This window comes from Lissotriton helveticus, chromosome 8, assembly GCF_964261635.1.
Source record: "Lissotriton helveticus chromosome 8, aLisHel1.1, whole genome shotgun sequence".
In the NCBI taxonomy this organism is placed as follows: Eukaryota; Metazoa; Chordata; class Amphibia; order Caudata; family Salamandridae; genus Lissotriton; species Lissotriton helveticus.
Genome location: NC_136069.1, coordinates 1,245,070,598 through 1,245,097,245, shown reverse-complemented (window position 1 = coordinate 1,245,097,245; position 26,648 = coordinate 1,245,070,598). Strand labels below are relative to the sequence as shown.

Sequence of the window (26,648 nt, the reverse complement as noted above, 5' to 3'; positions counted from 1 at the left end):
GTTGGGTATCTGACGACCTAGGGAACTCTATCCAGGCTCTTCCCCTCTCGTTTTTCTACCCATCAAGCACCTATCAAGCAGGAAACCCAAGATGGGGCCATCACCAGGAGCTACTGGGAGAGTGGGAAAACAATAGAGTAGGAAGAAGGGAACTACACTACGATAGGAATATGCAAATGGAACATCTACCGCTATACGACGAAGGGGAGGGGTGGGAGCATGTCACCAGAAGGAGAGGAGGTTGGGGTGGCAGACCGAGAGGAGTCTCTGGCCCACATAGACTGCACCACCCAGCCTATTTCCCAACCTCAAATAGGTATAGCACTTTGGAAATGATAGATTGACTGACTGATTCCAATATAAAGGTGGTGGATCAACTTGCCGCAGTCCATACTGCAGTGGATGGCCCCACCGATGGAGGCCAATCTGGGTCACAACCCATATCTAGAACTACCACGGACACTCCAATTCCTTCCCAAGAAATGGCAAGCTCTACACCTGCTAATAGGGATAAAACCATCCCAGAGTTCGAACAAGCAGAAATCCTACAAACCCAAATGGCAAACAATATTCCCCATAGAGAACATCAGGCCTAATATCGAGCAATCACCCCCAAGGCCTGCTACGCTCAACTTAATTTCATGGAACGTAGCAGGCATCGGCAACAAAATCGACTGTCCCGACTGGTTGTCATTTATTAGCTCAAAAGGAATTTGTCTTCTACAGGAAACCTGGGCACGAGAGGAGTTCACATGCCCAGGCTTTGAAGTCTTCTTTAAAAAGGCAAAGTGGGGGGGCAAGGGGCGTCCGTCTGGAGGGCTGGCAACCATGATTGCCTCCCATTTGGGTTGTAAGGCTAGTTGTTTAGCCATAGACTCCGAAGATATTCTACCAGTTCTCCTGGAATGGCCGAATCTGGTTAAATTATTGATCGTAAACGTTTATTCGAGACCCGTGTCTTTTTCGGGGGAATCGAAAACAATTGAGGATCTCTCAACCCTGCTGAGTAACACTCAGAGGGATCTACCCAAGTTGGTAGCAGGAGACCTCAATTCTCACTATGAGCCATTGCCTGGACTGCTGGAAGGTCCTCTCTTAGAAGAGGACGCTAGCTGCATGATACCAGACACGGTGGCTCCTCCACCAAGAGCCTGGACACCCCTTGCACTACAAATCACAGCCATGACCCTTAATCACGGTCTACGCGCATGCAATGGGCGCACGAAATCAGACAACCCCTGCAAATGCACATTCAACAGACCCGGTAGCGAATCTAGATTAGACTATCCTCGCCCAAGTATCACATTGGACACGTATAATTGATTTTAGGGTACAATTTAGAGAGGATAGCGATCATAACGCACTCATACTTGATTATGCCATTCCTGGCATAGACGATACTGGAATGGATAATGAAACTGGGACTACTGGGTTACTCCTAGCGAATAATAGGAGGAGAGTGAAGTGGGAGAAACTAGCAACGAATGAGGCAAAATTATCCAGCCTATACGCCAGAATCACCCCGGTTCTTGAAAGGGCATTTGGTCTTTCTGACAAACTAGCAGACAGAAGGAATGTGGAACTACTGGCCCTAACCCATAAAGACCTAATAAATACTCTACAGTCAGAACTATTCTCAGAAGCTCCAACAAAAACCACCAGGCCAAATAAAAAAACCTGGTATAATACTGCATGTCGGGAATCGAAGCAGGAACTTTTACTCGCAATCAAGACTCATGAATCCCGCGAGACAATACAAGGCAATAGACGGGCATACAAGACACTGACGGCTAATGCCAAAGCCGAATGGGATCAAAAGCATTGGGAGGACCTATCTGAGGCACTAGCCAAGAAAGATTCACGCACATTTTGGCGAGTGGTAAACCACGGGTCAGGGGATCTCCCCTCAGCTATTGAACCTAAAATACCCCCCCCCCCCTATGGCAGGAACACTACCAATCTTTATATTCAAATGAGGATATGCCCGATACTAATCTCTGCAGTATTGCTATGATAGACCAGATGGGCGAACCATTCGTGTTAAAAGAAGTCCAAGTCGCAATTGCGGGACTCACAGGAGGCAAAGCACCGGGACTGGATGGCGTCCCTGGAGACCTGTATAAGCAGGAACCAGGGATTTGGGCACCATATCTATTGTTGATATTTAATGCGGTCATGGGGGGCATGGAGGTTCCAGATACTTGGCTGGGCGCAGAGGTGGTCCCCATATTCAAAAAGGGATCCCCTCTGCTCCCAGCCAATTATCGCCCCATAAGCCTCATTGACGTTTCGCAAAAGCTCTTTGGCAGACTAATCCTGAATTGCCTGCAGAACTGGCTGGAGGAAACAGACACCCTCAGCCCATACCAGGCTGGATATAGGAGGGGTGTATCCACAATAGACCAAGTATTCAGACTAAATCGGATATACTGGAGAAGGGCGCTTATCGAGGGCGGCACCCTATACACGGTCTTCGTGGACCTGCGTGCCGCCTTCGATCTAGTGCCAAGAGCAAAATTGTGGCAGGTAATGATAGAACTGGGCGTCCCAAAAGACATTCTCGCGATCTTGCTCAAATTACATCACAACAACTTTGCAAGGGTCAGATGTGGGAAAAGTGGGACGCTGACTGAAAGATTTCCCGTTCGCAGAGGGGTGAGACAGGGATGCGTGCTTGCACCGACCCTGTTCTGCCTCTTTGTGAACGGGGTAATCTCACATCTGACCGGGATAGCTAACACCGACGCCCCAAATTTGACTGGCAGTAGGGTGCCCGCCATAATGTTCGCGGACGACACCCTGCTGCTATCAAAAACACCCATGGGCATCCAGAGGGTAATTGATGGCTTCCAGGACTTTTGCACTGAAAGGGGCCTTGAAATAAATCCCCAAATTCATGATTATGAATCCTAAGCCCCAAAAGCGCCCAAACCCATTACTCAGCTCTGTGCGGCTGGAAAGGGTACACATCATTGAGTACTTGGGGCTAACCCTAAACGAAAACCTAACATGGGGGGCCCACCGGACAAAAGCCAATATGAGGCTAGCTCAGAGGGCGGGGGGAATTATGAGAATCGCGTCCAAATCAACTTTCCGCCCTCTGTCCCCGGCCATTCAAATATATAAAATGCAGGCTCGGGGTGGTGCTACCTATGGGGGAGAAATATGGGGTCACACGTCACCTTCTAATCTACAGGTGACGGAAAACAAATTCATAAGCCAACTTACAACTCTACCAACAAGCACCCCACTCATGCCTCTGAGACTGGACTTGGCTTTGAGGCCCATTACGGAAGAACTAGGGCTCAAGCCCCTAAGTTTTTGGCGCCGCATATGGAGCAGTCAGGATCTCGCTCCATATCGATCTGAGTTGCAGGAATTTTTAACCCTACCTAACGCCGCAAAAATACCTTGGATAAATTACATAAAGACAACATGCGAGACCCTCGGTCTAACAGAGCTGTGGCTAGATCCTCAAAGGTCAAGCACCAGGATTTCAAGAAAAACACTCTCTGGAATATACTATGAAAATAGGCTTACCAGAGTCCTGGCAACTACTCGGCAGGGTTCCCTGACGCACGCCTTTATGTTAATCAAGGATTCATACAACTTTGAAAGCGTGTTGGACGGCATGGCTCCTGCTCTTACAAGGAAACTCTATTTGCAGTGGAGATATGGGACCCTCCCCCTAAAGACCTTCACTAAAGCATGGACAGGACATTTGTTGAATGAGTTATGTCCTTCTTGTGCCAAATCCAGAGAAAGTGAAGTTCATGTCATCTTCTTCTGCCCTGCATACCGCAAAAGTAAGCGTTACTGGCTGATTCCATTACTTAGAAACCTGGGTTTCAGGACACTCATTCCTGCATTCAGAGTCTTAAAAACAGACCTGTCCCCGTCAACGGTGTTTGCCCTGGCTAAATTTTTAACAGCAATGTGGTACGTCAGAACCCGACTTACAAAGATGGCAGATGAGCATTGATAATTCGTTGTTTTTATATATGCTAATTCTGTTTTAAATTCTTTTTTAAACTTTTAACGATGATGAATTGTTGTATATCTTTAAGGATCAAATGATCGAAATAAAGATTTGAAATTTGAATTTGAATTTGCTTCACACTTCTACATAAAATGAGGAAGTTACTTTCGTTCTGTAACAATGGATAGTGCGGTTAATAATATTCTAAGGTTTGCCAATGTGCTTTTGCTGATATTGTTGATGTTGTGAAAGTGCTCTGTTCCGCTCCTCCTGCTTCGATGAGCTGGGTACAAATGCAAGAAATTGGTGCCAACCACCATTCGTCTCCAAACAGTCAGATGTCGTCTTATCGGTGTTGAGGGTGCTACAGTTGGAGTCACCTTGTGCCACCTCATGGCCCTGGAGAACTACTGCGAGCTAAATGTTTTCCATATCCATTCTGGCACCCGTAGGATAATCGTAAGATAAGGACTATGCAGGAAGACCCAGTATCCATCACAAAGATCGTTACTGAAAGTAACAGTTGCGTTTTGGACTGAATGCCTGACAATTTGTTTTGTTTAATGCAGATTATCAAAAGATATTTGAAGTACAGTTTGAAAATTCAATGTTTTTCGCATTAAGTCTCGTGTGGCTTTTAATGTGTGTTGACCCTGAGCTTTGACTTCTAGTGTGTCTTCTGGTGGGATCAGATTAAAGTGTAGCTTCAGTTTTCTTTAAAAACCCATATAGTTCTAATGTAATATTTCTACTGTCTCTTAACCTTATCACAAACAGCAATGTTTACAAACCCTAAATTCGGGATTACTGATTGTAACTTATGGGTGTGATAGCCTTTCTTGTATATTACAAGTTTCCAAAAATTAAGAATTGAGAATTTTTTCATACAAGTTCTATAAAAAGACATAACCGTTAACTTATGCTATTATCCTATGGTGCCTTTTTGATGTTTGTCTGACATTTTCTGCCAGAACAATATGGTACACCTAAAACGCTATCAGTTAAGTCAATTCATCAATTATGGATTTATTTAGACCTAAAAGGATACATTTGTATACCCTATTTCACCTGTGAAATATATTTGTGAACTTCCAGGACAGCAGATCGCTTTTCCTTATCGAGTAATGAAGCATTTGAAGAGAATATTTACAATTGAAGGAATTGTAATTTCTCTAGCAGCCTACTAGACAGCAAATTGTGGCAGACATTCTTTCCCTGCAGGATATGAGTCTAGTATGGCACTGATGCATTTGGAATGACTTAAGTGAATGAAATCTGAAATACTATATAAAATATTTGCTTATTAACAGTTACTCAAAAGCAGGACTTAAATCATGTTGGGAGAGTAGAGCAGGGAGCCCAGACTGCATCTGCCCTTGTTTCCGCTGTACTATGAATTTACACACTAATACTACAGCATAAATGTTGTGTACATAAATCATTACTGAAGTATGCATAATCTAATTCCATTTCTCTCTTCATAATCTTTTGTAAACAGTAAAGTTCACACCTAATTTATATATAAAAAAAAAAAAAAAGAAATCTTTTGTTACAAGATGGCGTGGCATGATAGTTTATCTTGCAGTTGTAACTATGTGTTATCTTAATGGTCTTTAATTTTTTTTAGGAGTGCACATTGAGCCACCGCCTTTGCAAGCACCAGCCACCTCTATCCACGATCAATGCAACCGTTCTAAACACTTAAGCAGCTAACGAAATGAACCAGGGCCGTGGCCAATATGACTTCTATATTGGTTTGGTATTGGCGATCAGTTCCAGCCTCTTCATTGGTGGCAGCTTCATTTTGAAGAAGAAAGGACTCCTGCGCCTTGCCAGGAAGGGCTCCACGAGAGCTGGTAAGAAAACATATTCCAAATGTTTCCCATTTCTTGTTATGTTTTAAAATAGATCCATCCCAATTCTCTTCAAATGCCCAATAAAGACCTCAAACTCTAAAGCGTCCTGCAGTGATAAATATATCAAACTTAATATCCAGTATTCAGCTTGTGACCTGAGTGCTAATCGTGGGATCTCTGAGAAGGAACAAAAAGTGAGACCAGTGTTCGAATATAGAGGGGCAGAGATCCACCCTGCTTTTGCTGGTACTCCTTAGTGTTGTTGAGCACATCTTAAAATGTTGTTTAACAGGTTCTGGAGATTAGGGTAAATTGGCGTTATCCCACAGTATAAAAGAACAATTTCTCACTACTGATATTTGAATTAGTTGCCATATCTATTTTGATATTGGTGTAATGGGCAGGGCATACAACGGGGACCTAATTCACGGACACGGACCTTATTATGTTTTATGATCGAGACAATATTTCTGTTAAATCAAGGAGGAGCCACTGTGAATCAATACAGTTCTCACGAATACATAAAAAGAACAACCAGTAAGGCATTCTGTCATGTTTCTTATCGACCTTTTTGGGTGGTTTACTCAGATACTTCGTTAAATGGCAAGCTACCGTCCAACAGTAGTTGCTATTACTTTTTATTATTACCCATTTCTTACCTGGTTGGGACTTTTACTTCATAGTCTTTACTACTGATTGCATGGTCCTCAGGGGGTTATATGATGCCATGTTGCCTGCAGAAGCTGCCCCTGAGGCTCGACTGGGCATGTGGATGCAGGGTTTCCTGCACGCTGTGTTAATGACATGCCGATGGCTACTGGCATTGTGTGGTGTAGGTGGTATGAACATATAACCCTTCCATTTTATAATTGGGCTCACGTTGAAAATGAGCATCTCAATGACAAGCACCTAACACCTTCTCTTTCATCCCCAGGTCAAGGCGGCCATGCCTACCTCAAAGAAGGGCTTTGGTGGTCCGGACTCCTGTCAAGTATGTATCCGACAGAATTTAATAAAAACCCTTTGTATTGATGTTACATTGAGTTCTCATAAGGTGCTCAGTTCAAATCTGAAGTGTATGGCTTCATGAAGTTAAGGACTAAAAATTATTGTATTCTTACAAGGGATCTGATCGACAATAACAGTTAACCTATTTGCAGCAATGACCAGAATGAAACATTGTCTTCAGTTATAAAGTGTCTCTCAAGTAGATACTACTGTCTCTGCTCTTTTGCTTTTCACTGATCATGGCTCCTCAGTTAAGGAAGTGTAGGAGTTAAACTCGAAATTTCAGTATGTTTAATTTGTCAAGGGTCCCACCTTGACCTGGTCACTGGTTACGCACCAACAAAGTTCAAGAAAGCATTTAAATCCGAAATCGTCCCAAATGTGTTTTTCCTTGATCTGAAAAATAAGAAGAATGAACATTATATCGCAATTTTTGCCATTTCTGTCCCGTGAATAAAAATGGCACTCCATTTATTGATCTTGGGAGGATGGAAGGCTCAGTGCCCATTCACATTCACAATCTTAAATTTGGACCAGGTGTCGGAATTGAGCACTTATTTAGCTATGCATATATGGCTGGGCTTTTATTCTCTTGGTATATGTAGGAATTATAAGAAATGAGCAGATGACATTGTTTAATGTGTTATTATTTAAAGAGGTTTGAGTTGTATTCAAAATTTCTTACCAGAAGAGTAATGCATTGGAGTACCTTTGAACAAATTAATTATTTAATTAATTTGTCTTATCTCACACATGATAACTGTTACATAGCTCCAGACACATTCTTGATATTGTTTATGCTGTTTTGTTATAAGGTATCGAGTCTAAGAGCATCCTAGCACTTCTCATGATCATGTAAATATTATGAGTTAATTATTCATGCATTTGAATTGAAGGTCTCGCACTTTAGGCCTGTGAATTCTCATGAAACATCATTATGGCAACTGTTCATAGTGGCTGAAGCACAGTATTATAATCTTTTTACTTTTTTGCAGATGAAGATGATTGGGTTATCGGAGTTAGTTGTTAGGGAACCTAAACCAAAATGTTTTGTATAGCTTTGCAATAGTACGCGGTAGAGTCAGAAGTGGACACCGGAGTCTGAGGCGCGAAGCCCCGCAGCTAAAAAGACGGGGGGCTGCCCTTGCCTCAGGGATATCACCTCACGCTGGACGCGCGCGTCTGCATCCCGCACTCCGGTCCCATCATGGGCTGACACTGGAGAATAGCCGAGCGGGACCGAGGCTATTGGGAACAATTGCGGGCTGACAGTGGACGCAAAGCAAGACCGGGCGAGGCTCTGAGGGAGCTGCTGTTTGGCCCCGCCCCCCTTGGTTCCAGGCAGAACAGCGCGGAAAGCGCACGCTTAATTCAGTCAAAACACCCCTCCCCATGTTATAGGTGGGACGACAACAATGACCCGGAGCAGCACAGACACATCACACGGAAATATCACGAGAAGGTTCGCTAGACTACCAGCACTCAAATCAAATGGCACCGAACAAGCATTGCTGAAGTAGCAATATAATGGACACAATGAGCATACTCTATCGTTTTCTGGTGTGCAATGACACATAAAATGGATGACATAGTTGTTTTAGGTGCAAAATGGCTGGACACTCCAACAACGAGGGTGAGAGGCACATCCCCCACCATGGGTCAATCTTCTCTTAGATCGATACCATTCCAGGTGGACCAAACAAGCAACTGAAGTAGGACAAGGGCATGGAAATAAAAAGAAGACTACAACCACCAGCCTTCATTCCATGGTAAAAGAAATAGGACTGTATTGCTCTCTAGGAAAATAGGTACAAATGAGGCGGCCATATTGGAAAAGCGCTACCTCTAGGATATAACACGCACCCTACGTCAGCCGAGCTTACTATCCAACTACCTCAGGTCAGAAGTCCTACGTACTATCTTTACCTACTTTTGACCAATAGAACTTATCATTCTTTACGTTATCTCTCTGCTCACTACTACCATTCCATGTTATCTCTCGCCCTGCTGATCCTTGTCACTCATGTTACTTTCGTCCTGTAGGCCGGTTAACTCTCTGTTCACCAACACACCCTATATCCCACTATTCGTTAAGCCTCTAACCACTACCACAGCTGACACCCTCCCTCATACCCACTCACCACCTCCTTATACATGCCCCCACCTCCCAAAGCCCGACCCCACACAGGTTAACATGAGCAGAAACTCACTTACAGCGCCTCACCAACTACCCTGCGCCTATTATGGAGCTCACAGGCACGCACACCTACACCATCACGTTCCCCCCCCAAACTCTCTAAAAACGCAGCCAAACGCTTCAAGCACAATCTCCTAAAATTCCACCCTGAAACACCCATAGCTGATCCCTATTTCTCAATACATAACGGGCACACAACCAATGACATCATCTTCCATACGAAAAGGAGAGCACAATGGAGAAAAGCATTTCTAACCCTATTTACACTCTCAGCCACCCGGAAAACCCCCCATGGCCTGGTGATTTATATCGCCCCCTCCCAACTTTTCCAAGCGACTGCAACCATCACCATCTACAACAATGGAACCATCCTTATGCAATCTACAGATCGTAAGCTAAGCCTCTTAGATAACATCTTTCCCAATTATCAAGGAGCAAGTGTCTAAACCCTAAACGACCACTCAGGCCACCCCCTCCGACATTACTAAAAATTTCCCACGTCCTCTCCTTACCGGCAACAATGACGTGCCAGACCGTCCTTCACCTGCATGTGACCTATTTGACACTCCCCGGACTTCCCCCTACGCTAACATAAATCATTCCAGAACACCAAACCTCCAATCCAACCCAACGGAAACTACCTACGCACCCCCAGTAACCACCGAACACCCCTCAACCACTACAAAAGATCCCCCTTTGGTTAACACCATCTCGCCCCTCACTTACAGTCACGCTTCCGCAACCTGGCCAAACACCGTCACCCATATTAACCACCCCCCTAACGCTAGTCCACCACCCTTACTTCAGCTGTTAGACCTCTTTACGACACCCCACTTAGTGGACAGAGAAAACTCGCGGCCCTCCGTCATCACCTGGGTCCCTAGCTTACTTCCTAAACGCACATCCCAGCCGTCCACTCCCACAGCTCATTCACCGTCATCCTCATCTTTACTCACAACATCCCAGCCATCCCCTACAGCACACCTAGCACACACACTCACACCCGTAGCACCCCTCCCTTCCCCCCACAGAGTGTTCCCAAACCACATTCCAGGCCAGCTTCCAGCGCCTACATCCTCACCCATAACACAGACCCATTCCCCTTCCGTAGGCAACCCCACAGTCCACCCAACACACACACTCCCACCCGCAGCACCCCTCTCATCCACACTCACATACAACCAACCGTACACCAGGCCAGATATCAACGCAAACGTCCAAAGCCACTCCTATAACACAGCTGCATACCACATGCCAGCATGCACAAAAATCTAAACTCAATGAGATCATGCTCTCTTTGAATCAATTCTGCAACATCCCAACGCACAACAAAGGCTCAATCCTGGACTTAATAATCTCTAAAACAGACTCCATTCAGCTAGAATCGATCCAACCTTGCGACTGGTCATACCATCACATCATCAACTTCTTCATTAATGAAACGGTGAAACTGATCTCAGCTCAATCCACAAGACCAAAGGTGTGGAAAAGAGACCTGAAAAAAACTCAACCCTAACACCTTGCCTCCCTCATGTCACAACTTACTGCTGCCCCCCGCAGGATCTACCAAAGTACAGGATCTCACCGATCACTACCTCTCGTCCATGACAACAATAATAAACGAGGTAGCACCTCTACAACTAAAAAGAGTCTCTTAGAAAGATTCAAAACCTTGGTACAACGGTACTCTCAACGAGGACAGGCGTTCTCTCAGAACTTCAGAACGTGCCTGGAGGTCGATACCTTCCGCCAACCACCTCAAGATTCTCAGAACAAAGAGAAACGCATATTACCGAAAGATCAAGCGCACCAAAGCCGACTTTTTCAGCCTACAACTTGACCAGGCAAGAAATCGTCCCAAAAAACTCTTTGAACTGATCAAAACCCAATCCAAGGAGGCAACTCATCGTCCACGAAGTATAGAATGCCCGCAGCCAGATTGTGAAGAATTCTCCACCTTCTTCACCATGAAGACGGATACCATCAGGAACGACCTCCTTAAGTATCTAACCTTATAGACAAGAATGAATGCACAAACTTCTCGGTCGCCCCGAACCGCGTCATACCAGAGGCCCTCAAAGTCCAACCCAAAAAATAATGCAGATTGGTCATCATTTACCTCCTACTCTGAAGATGACATAGGCAATATACTCTGTGCATTGAACCCCGCTAACCACTTTTCTGACCCGCTTCCGGCAAACGCAGTCAAAGACCTTACTCCACTTTTGCTACCGCTATGGTCCAAGATCATTAACAGCTCACTTCAACAGGGGTGCATCCCAGATTTCCTCAAAGTAGGCCAGGTTTCACCCATTCTAAAGAAACCCACAGCAGACCCAGCCGACCTAAACAACTACCACCCCATCTCCAATATCCCTACCTTAGCCAAGCTGCTGGAAAAATGTGTGCATCTTCAGCTAACGAAACATATTGATCACTTTAACCTTCTCAACAAACACCAATCACGTTTCCGTGTAGGCCATAGTACAGAATCAGCCATGACACATATTATTGACGATGCGCTACAAATACTTGATCAAAACAGATCATGTTTACTCATCCTACTCGACCTCTCCTCGGCCTTTGATACGGTTAAGCATGAGAACCTGCTAGACCTCCTGAAACACAGAATGGGCATATCTGGGTCAGTGCTAAGCTGGTTCACTTCATTTCTCCAAAATCGGACACAATTCAAAGTCAACAATACCCTGTCCAAGCCCGTCCCAGTATCTCTGGGAGTCCCGCAAGGATCCGCATTATCCCCAACATTGTTTAATCTCTTCTTGGAACCTCTCACCGAAATGCTACAAACATCTAATGTGCAATATCACATGTACGCAGACGACACACAACTATACCTCAAGATCCACACCCTGGAGGATATCAAACGACTTGATACAGTGCTTAGGAATACCCAAATCTGGCTGGCAGAAAATCATCTCAAATTGAATGCCCTAAAGACTGAATTCTTACTAATAGCTCCTCCGGCCCAAATCCCCAAAATGCAAGAATGGACCAAACATATTACGGCACTCAATGTTCAACCCACCGTCGTAGACTCAGCTAAGTCATTAGGAATAACCTTAGACAGTAACCTCAACATGCAAAAACATATCAGCAGTGCCACAAAGGGAGCAAACTTCCAGATAAGTACACCGAGGAAACTGAAACCCTTCTTACCACACAATGACTTCAAGCAAGCAGTACAGGCTCTGGTTATTCCTAGAGTGGAATACGGATGTGTCGCTCTCTGTGGGCTACCCAAAGCATCAACTGCACCACTAAGGGCATCGATCAACGCCGCAGCAAGACTCATAACTGGGTCTAAACGCACCTCCCACATCTCCCCGGACCTACAATCCCTGAATTGGCTACCCCTGGAGGCTAGAATTCAACTGAAAATTGTGTGCATGACGCACAGAGCCATGCATCACAAGACACCAAGCTACCTGGCACAGAAATTGACGATCTTGGGTGGATCCAGATCTTCAAGAAATGCTGAAAAATTACTCCTGAAACCACAAAAATTCCACAAGAAAAAAACTTATAACAGATGCTTCTCTGGGATGGCGCCCAGAATATGGAATGCCTTACCCCCAGAAACCAGACTTAACCCATCCACTACCTCCTTTAAAAAGGAAGTAAAATCCATCCTCATGGCCAAATTCACATGAATATGGTCTTTGGAAACACTGTGACGAGATGCACACTCGCACTCAACCACAAGACATTTGGATGATACATCTTACTATGCAACATTTACAATACGCTGTGTACATATGTGTGGTTATGTTTATATTTCATGTATAAGTAATTTTTAATGGTTGTATAGCGCTCTGATATCCGTCAGGATCTTGTTCGCGCTCTATAAAACTATCAAATAAATAAATAATAAATAAATTGTCTGATATTTTATCCATATTAATAAAACTCTCTGTATTGAGTCCCGAGAACATTTTAAACTGACTGTAATGCTGTATTTGTAGCATCCACTAGTGGTCTGTGATAGTAAGTTATGCAGGTCTGGTGTAAATATGGCTTCTCTTTCATGTAGCCCCTACTTTGCCAAATCAAAGAGCATCCTAATGATAAACACTGCACACCTGCCATCATGCACCACAGGTCTTGTCCGTGAGCACCCACCACCTTCTATGTACATACGGCTCAAACTTTGTCAGCGGCCATTAAAAGAAAATCTTTTTCTCATTTTTAACTGACTTGAGATTAAAATAAACATTTCGGGTGTCGGTCTGCGTTGGCGGGCCACAGGGTGAGCAGGCTACTGGAGTTCAGCTGTGGGAGGCTGGCTTTGTGTGCCTCTGGTGTTGAATGGGCTGTGGGAAGGAATTCACCCCAGTCGTTTCTCTCAGATGTCCTGTGCTTTGTCCTACTTTGGCTCTAGAAACTGCACCAATTACAACCCATTAACACTTAACTTTCATGGTAGCAAAGGTGAGCAATCACATGCTTCTGCGGGAGATAGCGTGGATGTGTGTAAAGTCAGAACTCTGCAACCACCCATCAGCACAAAACTTGAATGACCAACCCAGTGCTTTACGTAGATAAGAAAAGTGTTTTAATACACTCACTTGCAAAAGAATACCACACAGATAACAGTAGCTGATTCAATGATAGCAGTCATGCTTGGGCTACTGCGCCTCAGGTTACTGCTCTCCCCTTCTTCCTGTATGTGCCTTACATGGTTTTTTGATCTAGGCAAGTCCCCTTTTCGGTTAGATAGTCTTGTTCTGCTTTCTTCAAAGCTCCGGTGCAGATACCCCAGTCCGATAATAGTTTTTCTCAGATCAATACAGTCCCCTTCATACAGTTTCACCACAATGCAGATCTTTGTGTACTTTTTGCAGCTGGCGGGAAATCTGCAACGCATGTCTCCGATTGCTCCCGTTGTTGGGAGGAGATGCGTCCACTGCAGATGTGGTCCTCAATTTTGATATGCTGCAGCAGGATCGGGTAGCCGGAGCTTATGCCTGTAGACCTTCGGTGAATGCAGCTTCAGGTGTCGGAACCGCTTCTGATTCACTCAGTGATGGGCAGCAAATGTGCTGCAATGCAGACTGGGGTGACAGTGTCACAATGGCAGCCGGGGGCAGGCTTTGGAAATGTGGTGGCAATGAACACCATAGGTTTAGTTCTTGATTCCAGTGATGTCCACCATGGATACAGCTCTGGTTTTTAATGGCAACGTCCCCTTCGGCCACAGTTGAAAATTTCGGTTTTGATCTTCACCACGATTACAGCTCTTGTTTTTGGTGGCAAAATCCACCACAAGCATAGTTCTTAGTTTATGTGGCACGATGTGTTGTACTCTGTCTTCTTTCACGGTGGCAAGGTCTGACGATGACCTGCCATTTCTACTTAGAAACTCACTTCTGCAGAGATTACACCCACACTTCTAAGGCGTGCAGGAAGCGCTTCAGTCTTGCCTGACCTGGTAGGCCCACAGCACCAAGGCCTATGGTGCTACCTGGACAGATGCTCTTCCTGCAGGGTTAGCAGGCTCCTTCCTTCTCACAGCAGGTGGGTTGGCTTCTGAGCAGGATACAGAGTTTGAGCGAGGTAAGACTCCAGGTGATGTCCCTTCACCTGTGGTAAGCTGGGTGTCAGGAAGACAGACTGGTTGTACAGCGTCTCCTAGAGTATTATAAGGGACACTCCTTTCCTTGATGAAAGAGAACTTCAAGCTGCAACATCAAGAAGGTCCGTGTCTCCCAATTTAATATAGTAAAAGTAGACTGGGGATATGGATCCTGCGCTTTCCCTTTCAGAACCAGTTTGAAGGCGGTGTTTTTTCAAGTGTCCTCTCCAGGCTGTTTTCATACCAGCACAGTGTTTCTGCATACAGCTAGATAGTCTCAAGCCTTGGTCACTCGCAACAGAGTCACAAAGATGTATGAAGCTTCTGCCCCTAACTTATCAACAGCCACACTGAACATTGATTGATGAAAACACAAAAGCAGTCCTTTCATAAAGGATCCCTGGCACTTGGAACAATAGACACAGCAGTCCCACCCTTCAGCCCCACTATCTACCAAATGCCAGCAGTGCAGGCTAACAAAACAGTAACTAGTTTCAGCAAAAGCACCTAATTGAATTTCTAAAGAAGCCTAGTGTCCTCTGTCCTCACTTCATTGTCCAGGTCTCCTCTCACCATCTTCGGGAGTGTCAGCAAAACACATCCACTGTCTGAAAAAGGAGGTGATGTTCTTTTCTCACAGTGACTTTCAAAATGAAATCTACAGGCCTTTATGCTCTGGTTCACTCACACACACAGAGCATGTGCCACACAGGCCACATACGCATGCATGCACAACTTGCACTTAGGATATTTGCGCTAGGACCTGGGTTAACTCCTGGAAGGGGAATTTATGCCAGTTGGTCCCGATAAAATGCTCTGGCCACAATGATTAACTCACAAAACAGGGTGTGCCGCCTCCAACAGCCTACATGTAAAACCCATGACGAGAATTGTAGTCTATTGTAAACCAAATGAGGCTACTATTGGTGCGCTCATATAGATCACAGGACAGGTGAAGGACCTCACTCATTTAGGCCTAGATCTCTTTTCACATGCCGGATTATAATGTGAGTCTGGGGACCAAATCAAAAACCAGAATAGCAGCTAGTTATAATACATTAGTTCTTCGGTGGGTCTGGCAGTCCCTATGGTTAAGGGGTACTTAGTAGCTCTGTCTGCGTTTATGTGCCTCTCCTATCAGCCTCTCCTTTTTATGTCACCACCTGTGTTGCATTTTCTGAAAAGTTATCTTATTTATTTCTTTACTCTCTGTTTATTGTGCCTTAGTGTGATCTGAAAGTTGGTTTGACTTTCTTGATGACACCTCTCTTCGACCCAATGCAAAGTTGCATGGTTTGACTCCTAATTCTAAAAACTGCTTGGTTGGCAAGTCCTTTAGGTTGCAGGATCTGAAAACTTCAGGCCCTATCAGTTTGTCCACCTGTCACATTTTTGCATCCAGATATAGCAGAGGTCTTCAAACTTTTGGATGCCGAGACGCCCCTGTCAACATTTTCTAGCGTAAGGACCCCCTCCTGACAAAAATTTCGAAACCTCTAGGTTATGAGGAAGGTGAGGACCAAATTATGCGACAGGCTTGACTAAATTGTGTGAGTAGAAAATGTAAATAATGTTCTGTGATGCTGCGTATTTTGGGATAGCATTGCTTTATTATTTAGAATTTTTTTAAACACAGTAATACTGAGGAAAGATTTCACCCCATCAGTACCAGTTTATAACCAAAATACAGCAATTAACATCAGAAAGATGCCTTATCAACCTCAGGAATACGCGCTGCCACATAAGAAGCTCACCTGGCCATGGCCGGGAGCAGCAAGGGTGCATTCAAACCGTGGCGGTCTTGTGCAGATTTAAGCAGTTTACCCATGCCCCTTTCCTCTCACCCCCTTCCTTCCATCCTTCTCTCCTCTCCCAACCCCGGATCCCTCTCTCACATTGCAGGTAGATGGTTAATAGCACCAGGACACCTTTTGGTAACAGTAGTGCACTACAAATATAAATAATATGCAGAAGCAGGTGATCCACTAGACCCGAACTTCTGGGGCGGGGGGGGGGGGGGGTCGGCGGGGGGAGAGGTTTAACACTCCCAGCCAGGGCTTGTCCAAGCACTGGTCGCACACGGTGCAACAGTCTTTCCACCTTCTCCTGATATAGGTTATTGCACCTGCCAGTCCTTCTTACCCAAGGTGTTTTGACCCTTCTATATGGCACAGTCTATCACTTCCAACTTACTTCATTTCTCCACATCCAACTAAGAAGGAGAAAACACTGCACAGACTAGACCCCAGTCATGTGGTATCCTGCTGCATTGACTGCTCTCAACAGGTGAGATTGAGAGTAGACAATCAGCTCTTTGTGGGCCTCACTGTAGCCAAGAAGGGAAAGACCGTGACTAACCACACCTTGTCGCATGGGATCGTTTGTATCAAAATCTGCTATACTGTGGTTAAGGAAGACACCCCCAGAAGACATTTTTGTGTATTCTACAAGGACCCTGGCTGCAGCCACAGCTTTCTCCAGAGGCGTCTGATTTGCCGACATCTGCCAGGCAATCGCATGGTCGTCCTTGAATGCTTTTGCAAAGCACTGCTGCCTCACATGTCAGGCACATAGTGATGTGGCCTTTGCGCAAGCTGTGTTGCATGCTTTCCTTTGTCAACTGGCAATACTCAGTTTCACCTCCCTGAGTGGTACTGCTCTGCAATGCATTCATAAAGTGAGGACTGTACAGGAAGATGTACTCACTGCCCTTCCTCCTGCTTGATGAGCTAGTGCTGTGATTAATAAGATCCCAAGGTATGAAAATGTTTGTGCGCTGCATTTGTTTCTGTTGTGGCTTACTTGGTTTCTCTCTAACGCTTGATGAGTAGCAGAAAAGAAGTTCAGGAACTGATGTAATTTCACCAGTTGGCACTTAACATACCATGGAGACTTCACATGTGGATGTGGAGTCGCAGCCAGAGCCAAGTGGCGCCATCTGGTTACCCTAGAAAGTCGCCCCTGAGAAAATACTATTCTAGTTATGTTAGAAGCCTGGAAAAGAATATTCATAAGTTGAAGACTGTGTGGGATGATTATGTAGCTACCAGAAATATTGGTATAGAAAGTAACTTATTTGTTGGGTCTCCTTCTTGACTGCACAGGGAAACTCAGGCTCCTCCTAGTAGCTACTGTGCTACCGTGGACGGAACAGTATACATGAATGGTGTCAAGTGTCTCCTTAAAAGGGTCTCACGGAGGAGTAAACCCCCTCAAAAGGAAAAAATCTCCTAGAAAGGTTATCTAGATAATTGTTACAAATGAAGAAATCGGGAAGGAGAAAAGAGCCAAGCAAGAACTGCAGAAGATCAGATTTGCTGCAATCAGAAATCTGTTAGCAAGGAGGTAAAGAGCACAGCAAAAAATAAGGGAACAAATACGCTGTGACGCATCCTCCTCTTATGACTATCTCCCCATATGTATTAGTACAGGAACAGATGTCGCCGAAAAGACTCATCTCTATCATAAATTGGGAATCTTGAGTAATGTTCTGTGGTCACGCCACCATCTTGAGAATTAATTTTTAACTGTCCACACAGATAGTTATGGCGATAGTTCGATGATCAAAGGAGAAGTCTAAATTTGACTTTTTTTGTTCTGCACTGGACCGCAGGATCCAGCCACCATCTTTCATGCCTGGTGCTCCAGGTGACGACTCACAGAGTACCCCTCTGGTTGACCTAGAGCACAGAGATATCCGACTGGTCTAAGAGAAGCAGATGATGTTCCGGAAAAGCACTGTCCTGTAGCACAAGGAGCTTGTCTTTGTTCAATGAATGCATTCAACTGTCAGCAATATCTTGACATGAATTTTGGCACAGATGTAACAATCGGTAGGGTCCACTTCCATAAGACATTGGCAAACCTTCCTTAGTAGGAACAGCTTAAAGTTGACCATCTTTACCAAATTCTTCATATGGAAGTCTAATTTGAACACTGATCAAGAACAAAAACCTGTGATTTTACCCAGGTTATTAGCAGAGGGGGTCAGTTTTTTTGACTCATCCTCTCAATCCATGATTTAACCTGCAGTTAAATCTTTGTCTTGGTTAAGTAGGAACTCTGATTCTGTAGTAGGGATCTCTGTGTATAGTCATAATCTAGTGAATAGTCCCGCCCATTTGCAGGGACCCCGGAGTAATCAAAAATAATCTCTTAAGCGGTTGTCTTTGCAGTCCTGCATAGACACTTAAAAGAAAATCAAAGACAAATAATGCAGCCTATAAATACAAGGCTACACTGGACAGTACTTCAACTTAAAGTGAAAAGGATAGCCAAATAAAATCAAATTTTACACATATTGCCAAGTTTCACCCATAGAGAAACTTCCCTTCACCAAAATCCTTGAAATGATAGAGAGGAAGGGTTGGACAGACATGCCCCCATAGGCTGCCATTATGTGTCTGGAGAAGGGATCCCGTGCCTTTAAGGAACTCTCCAGAGACCCTCTGTATCCCAGGATGCACAGCCAAAGTCCTTTTACTTTCAGTTCTTTTTTCCGGCTCCTGTTTGCAGGACCCTGGAGCATTGAGCTCTCCCTTTTTGGGTATTTCTTCAATTTTTGGCACTTTTCAAGTGTTTGAGTGTTTCACTTGCATCTGGGGTCTTCCACTCCCCTTTGCTGTGTTTTTCAACCAGTTTTACCACCTCTTTCTGTCGAAAATGCCAGCTTTATTCGACAAGTGCCCTGAGTGTGGTAGGAAGAAGGCTAAATCTGACCCCCACAGAGTATGTATATTCTGTCTTCCTTCTGCCCATGTCCCTGACTCCTGTGATCTCTGTCACTCTTTCTCCAGGAGGACCCTGCGTGACAGGGAATAGATTTGTCTCCAAGGCCTGGAGCAGAGGAGACATGAAGAACCAGGTGGGACTTCTGGGCATGGAGGGACTCATTCATCATCCTCTGCCCGTGCTTCGGCCTCTGGGGTATTAGTTAGAGGCAGTTAAATGATATATGCAGTTAGCATTACATGAACAAGAAACAAGGAGGCTCATATGGTTTAAAAGCTTGTTATTCACCAATTCAAAGGAGGGTGTTTCACATGGAAATACAGGTTCGAGGCATGTGGGCTGCTGAATTCAGATAGATAAATGCTTTATTTGTTGATTAATTAAAATCATTACAAAAACTAAAATACAGAACAAGCACAAAGTCTGATTGAACGAATATGAATACAATGCCAAAATATAACATGCCCGACATCGGATAACCGTTTTCCAGATTTGGAGGTAAAGTGCATAGGTACATGTGATAGCAGCTTATAATTACCAGTTAAAATATAACATGCCTGACATCAGATTGACCGTTTTCCAGTTTAGGAGGTAAAGTGCAAAAGTACATGTGATAGCAGCTTATAATTTCCAGTTAAAGTGCAATGAGCTCACATGATAAAAATTAAAATTAAATTGCTAAATACAAGCAACCAATATGACTAAATTTCTAAAATGACTATAACTATAGGCAACAGCAATACAATAGTATCCCAACATCAATACTAAGGTGGCCTGTGCTTTCAGCAGCAACTAAAGAATACAATACATTTTCTACTGATGAAACTAAAGTGCTGTGTGCTTACAATAACATAGTTACTAATACATTTTAAAACTGATCTGTAGATAATAGCACCATACTCAAATCTTTAAAATCATTGGGTCGATCATAGCTACAAAAGTTATCAAACATTAAAGTATCGCAAGATTTTAAACTAATTTAAAAGTACATTAAAATTGCCCACATACTTACTAAAAACAGTAAAATCGTTACTTCGCACCCTGCAGATTTATCCATTACTTTAGGAATCAGCCTTACATAATTTCTTTTCAGCTTTAAAGATAAATTGTACAAATTGCTGTGTATTATAGACATTGACGCCACTTAAGCAGGATATTAATGCAGATCTACAAGTTCTAACTCCTAATTCTTTAAAAATAGGTTTTAAAATTAGCTTCCTTTCCTGACTCATTTTTGAACATAGAGTAACAATGTGCAGCAACGTTTCCTCAAAGAGCCCGCACAGCCTACAGACGTTTGATGACCATTTATACTCCCACTTAGGGGTTCCATCTTTGGTTGGATAAATACCGAGCCTTAAGAGCATACATTTCTTTTTAAACCAGGGTTTTAAATGAAAAAGTAAATATGGTTGAACATACAATTTCTCAAAAGAATTTGCTATAGTCCATAAGTGGGTTCTTTTTCTTAACTCGTCTTTATCCGTAATCTCGGACAGAAGAGCCACAGTTGTATTCAACATCTTTTTATATACCATGGTGCTCCTCACTTCATCGACCAGATTTGGGCATTCGAAACGTATAAGGCACTCAGATAGGTAATCCTGCCAGCTGCTCGAACATTGGCCTTTCGAGATCTCGCACCAGCACAGACTTGCTAACGTGCCCTCCTCCGCTCGAGATAATCCCGGTAAAGTTTTTTAAAATGCTGCTTGGCGGACCAAAACCTGGTTCCTTAAGCCATATTCCAGTCTTACATTGGCACGCGGGATCTGTCTGGGTATCCTAAAAACTGATTTGTAAGACCTTATAACTCAATCAATCAATCAATCAGGTCATTTGTATAGCGCACTACTCACCCGTAGGGTCTCAAGGCGCTGGGAGGGGGGGGGTGCCGCTACTGCTCGAACAGCCAGGTCTTGAGCTTCTTCCTGAAGGAGAGGTGGTCTTGGGTCAGGCGCAGATTGGTCGGAAGTGAGTTCCAGGTCTTGGCGGCCAGGTAGGAGAAGGATCTTCCTCCTGTTGTCGCTCTTCGGATGCGGGGGACGGCGGCGAGGGCGTGGTTGGTTGATCTGAGGAGGCGCTTGGGAGTGTAGAAGTTGATCCGGTTGTTGAGGTAGCTCGGGCCTTGGTCGTGTAGGGCTTTGTGCGCGTGGGTGAGGAGCCGGAAGGTGATTCTCTTGTTGACCGGGAGCCAGTGCAGATCTCTCAGGTGTCCGGAGATGTGGCTGCGTTGGGGGATGTCGAGGATGAGTCTCGCCGAGGCGTTCTGGATCCGCTGGAGTCTCTTCTGGAGTTTGGCAGTGGTTCCGGCGTAGAGGGCGTTGCCGTAGTCCAGTCGGCTGGTGACGAGGGCTTGGGTGACCGTCTTCCTCGTCTCGGTGGGGATCCACCGGAAGATCTTACGTAGCATGCGCAGGATGTTGAAGCATGACGAGGAGACGGCGTTGACTTGTCTGGTCATGGAGAGGGAGGAGTCCAGGATGAAGCCCAGGTTGCGTGCGTGGTCCGTCGGTTTGGGTGCGGTGCCCAGGGCGGGGGGCCACCAGGAGTCGTCCCAGGCGGAGGGCGTGGAGCCCAGGATGAGGACCTCCGTCTTGTCTGAGTTCAGTTTCAGGCGGCTGGTCGTCATCCATTCGGCTACGTCTCTCATCCCTTCGTGCAGGTTGGCTCTGGCGGTGGCGGGGTCGTTGGTCAGGGAGAGGATCAGCTGGGTGTCGTCGGCGTAGGAGATGATGTTCAGGTTGTGTTGGCGTGCGATGGCCGCGAGGGGGCTCATGTAGACGTTGAAGAGGGTTGGGCTCAGCGAGGATCCTTGGGGTACGCCGCAGATGACTTTGGTGGCCTCTGACTTGTACGGTGGTAGGCGGACTCTTTGTGTTCTTCCGTCGAGGAAGGAGGTGATCCATTCCAGTGCCTTCTCCTGGATTCCGATGTTGCTGAGGCGCTGTACTAGGGTGCGGTGGCAGACAGTGTCGAAAGCCGCGGAGAGGTCCAGGAGGATGAGGGCCGCTGTTTCTCCGTTGTCCATCAGAGTTCGAAGGTCGTCGGTGGCGGCGATGAGGGCGGTCTCGGTGCTGTGGTTCGCTCGGAAGCCGGACTGTGAGGGGTCGAGGGATCCATTCGTCTCGAGTCCTCTAACATTTTTGCATCCTTACCCTTAAAAATTATTGATCCATAGTCTAGGGAGGGAATGAGCTTTGCTTTCATAACTTTAAGTAAATGGTCATAATTAGGACATAGTAACTTATCTCGCATTTTTCGAAAGGCAAAGGCAAGAGAAGTTCCTTTAGCCTCCAAATTATTGAAATGCGGTCTAAATGACAGTCCATCGTCAAATGTTATTCCCAAATACTTGTAGGATTTTACACAGTCTATTATTAGACCATTAATATTCAAATCCTTTACCCCTAATTTACCCTTTCCTATTAACATTATTATTTTTTTTTTTTCGTTAATTGTTAAACCATTTTGGGTAACATATATGTTAAATGAATATATTAGTCTTTTCAAGCCTATTATAGTATGACTGAGTAAAATAGTATCATCTGCATACTGTAAATATTTAATTTCTTTACCCATCACAGTGGGCGAGTGCGAAATTACATTGTTAAAATGGGCTGGGAGGTCGGCCATAAATAAGTTAAAAAGGCAAGGGGCGAGCACACACCCCTGTTTCAAGCCGACATTTGTATCAAGTCGACGGGTGGTGTGACTGCCGTCGCCAATTTTAATCTGGACCCATGTTTTGGAGTACAATAAATTAATCATTTTTAGAAGAGTTATTGATATACCCCAATTAAGAAGCTTCTTCCACAGAATATTCCTGGGAACGGAATCGAAGGCGGCTTTTAGGTCGATAAAACATATGTACAATTTTTGTTTTCTACATTTTGCTCTTTCGCCTAACCATGTTAATAAAATTAAATTTGTCAGAGTAGATTCACCCTTCCTAAATCCTGTTTGAAAAATGGGTATCAATTCTTCTCTTAGCGCCCAGGATTCCAACTCATCTAACAGACAACTTGCAAAAATTTTCGCCTCAACATCTGTGAGGGTTATTAGTCGGTAATTTGACGGGTTGTCCTGAGGGCCGTTTTTATAAATCGGCTGTATAATGCTTCCCCTCCATGAGTCCGGGATATGACTAGTTTTAAGAACCTCGTTAAAAAGGAGCGTTAATAACTCTGGCCAATTTATAAGACTAGCTTTAAAAATACAATTCGGCAGGCCATTGGGGCCAGGAGCTCCATTAGATCTAATCTTAAGTAAGACTTTTTTTAACTGTGTCCACTGACCAGGGCTCAAGATCATTCAAAGTTAAAAGGTCACTGACACTTGGGGGGTCACACCCACCTACTGGCTCCGAAGAGACAGCATTGTCAGAAAGTGCTTCGTCCACAAATGCTAGTCCAGTTTTTGATTTCTTAAAAAAACGTATCCAACTTGATTCATCTATATTTGCACTTTTACTTCTAGAATGTCCATTTTCTAAATTGTTAATAATACCCCAAAACAGTCGCAAATCCCTAGATTTGCAAGCAAAATGAAGTTTGGCCCAAGTTTCTTCATAATATGATCGTTTAGCTCTCCAGATTTCCTTCTTATACCCCCTCTTTAGGTCTCTGATTTTAAGTGACACTAAGAAGTAGGTGGTCCCTTTTGCTTTTCTGTACAAAGATCTTATTGTTTTATTAAGTGATTTTTTCAAATACATTAAACGATGAGAAAACCAGCCCGGGTTCTTTGGGTTCAACATAACATCCCCTGTGCGTTCCCGCCTAGAAAATTTATCCACGAGGGAATCGCACAGGGAGGGCCAAAGGGCAACAATCGAGTTTCCTTTATGGCCTGAAACCAAGGCTTCTGGAATTAAAAGAGAAAGAAACTCAATAATATCCTTCTCGGTTTTATCACTCCATATTAGCCTTTTGAGATTATAAGCGACGGGGACAGATCTCTTAATATTCTCGCTTCTGGCAAATTCTCAAAGGCAAAACTAAAAGTAATAATTTGGGGGTTATGGTCACTCTCGATTCTTGGGATCACCTCATAGTTTTGAACTAAATTAGAAAGTTTATCTGACAATATAGTGTAATCAATAATCGATGAACTATCAGTTCTATTAAATGTTGGATTATGAACTCTATCAAACAGGATCTTTAAATTGTTTTTAATAAACTCCCAATTAGACCATTTAGTAAGAAGATCTGATTCAATATTTCGCTTTTTAAAACATACAAGATGAGTATTAAAATCCCCAGAAATAATTAAGTGTGAGTCCATATGTTCATAATAAAGCACCTTTACCATTTCCCATAACTGGTTAAATTGTAATGATCGAACCTTTTTTTTCGAACTTAAATACACATTTAAAAGAATTAACGAATGTCTAGCAATCAATTTAACGCACTGCATCCATTTAACTTGAAGGTCAATCTCATAGTGTTTAACGTCAAGACTTCAAGAAATATATATAGAAAGACCACCGCTTGGTCGACCAAAAGCAGCATCCCTAGATGACGCATTCAAGTATTCCTGATAGCCGATCAGTGGCGTACTACACATATTCCATGTTTCCTGCAAAATTAACACATCAAATGATTTTAAAAAACCTATAACGTTTACGTCCTCTATAAGTGAGTTAAAACCATTCGTATTCCAGGAGCACAGTTTGAAGAAAGGAACATTAGTTAAAGTGTCCCGACTTTAGTCTGTCTTTACTGTATTTTTTCTTGAGAGTGTGGATGGGAGCCAACTCCAATCTTCCACCGTCTCGATGACCCTCTTTAACTCCTCACACACCCGCAATCCAGGCTGATTACTTTTAATTTTAATGCCACATAACTTGTTTAAATCTGAAGTTGGCCCTGAGGTGCCTTTCAATACTCTAAACTGGTCAACCTCAATTGGTTTTAGAGCTACCTTCTTCATTACTGGACCGCACACTGCTTTAATTGGGATTAATGGGGTGGGGTATTGGAGACCTTGAGGTTTCACTACCTTAATCCCCCAACTTTCGAAGTTTTTAGCATTGTCTAATATTTTTGTCACAATATCATTATTTAGCCAAGTCGTGATGGTTGATTCCCTATTACCACCATCATTTTTGAACTCAACAGAGTCTAGGTCACCAGATACTACATCCTTTAAATCTGGGATTATTTTTAATAATTTCAGTATGTTACCCCTATTCAAAATATCATGAGTACCTCGCGTAGTGTAGAGCGGACAGAAAACCACTTTCCTCCCTTCGGCCAATGCTACAGGGTGATCTATGTCTCCCCTTACTATTGAATCGCCTGGTACCATCACTCTATCATTCATTCGCAGGTTCAAAACCTGTGAGTTTATATATTCGCCCTGCTTTATCGGTGGTTGGACCTGGATACTACGCCACTCCACCTGTTCATTCATATCGGGTTTTAGTGATTTTCCATTAGGTGGGTTTTTATCTTGGCTACCAGGCTGTTCACTCAGACTGTACTGATTATTATGTAGACAGATGGAATTAGCACTTTTCAGAATGACCATATGATGGTCTCCCTGGGTGGTTATTCCATCGTCACTTGGTCGGACTGGCTCAATTTCCCCCGTATTATTTTTGGGACCTACTAAATCTTGAATGGAACCAGTCAGATTCAGCTTAGAAGAAAGTTGCTTACCATACTGGGGGTCTGATTCATTGGTTCGCTGACCTAGCCCACCTACTGTCCCTAAGAATGCTTGGGCCTGGTTTTTGAAACCCTCATTTGGCTCAGACTCTTCGTTTATCAAACTACTGCCAGTTTTAGAGGATTGATTTTCCTTTTTATTAAGTCCAGAGATTTTTGTTGATCTAAAAATAGGAAAGAGTGCCACAGGTTTAAGAATAGTGGTTAAAAGGGGACTCGTAATTACTTTCACACTATGTTTTTTTTAAATCTTTACTGCTTTATTATGAGTCTTCCTTAACCTTTTTCTCGCCCTTTTTGATAAAACCACAGGCTCTTCTTTAGGTTCTATAGTCCTACTTTCCTTAATGCAGCTTTTATTTGCCTCCACTATTTCTATCAAATTAGAGGATTGATCAGACTCAGCAGGTACACAAATATTACCAATTACCATCGGCTGAACTGTGTTTTTTTCACTATTAATCGATGCGGGGGTAACTTTCCGGACTTGGGTATTATTAACTTTATTTCCTGGAATCACAGTTTCATCGTTCCCCTCAGATTTTCTGCCTGACAACAGTTTTACTTCGTGGACCATAGAGCCCACAATTGAGGGCAGGTCAGAAAT

At 44.0% G+C, this 26,648-nt stretch overlaps 1 protein-coding gene across 1 annotated transcript in view; it reads left to right on the top strand.

Moving 5' to 3' along the window:
- The window catches only part of NIPA2 (NIPA magnesium transporter 2), a 154,753-nt gene that overhangs the window by 70,698 nt on the left and 57,407 nt on the right, over positions 1-26,648 (top strand). The window contains exons 2-3 of the mRNA XM_078658232.1: positions 5,607-5,835; positions 6,770-6,826. Coding sequence (XP_078514358.1) covers positions 5,697-5,835; positions 6,770-6,826 — 196 coding nt within the window. The 5' untranslated portion in view covers positions 5,607-5,696. The remainder of the gene's footprint in view (positions 1-5,606; positions 5,836-6,769; positions 6,827-26,648) is intronic.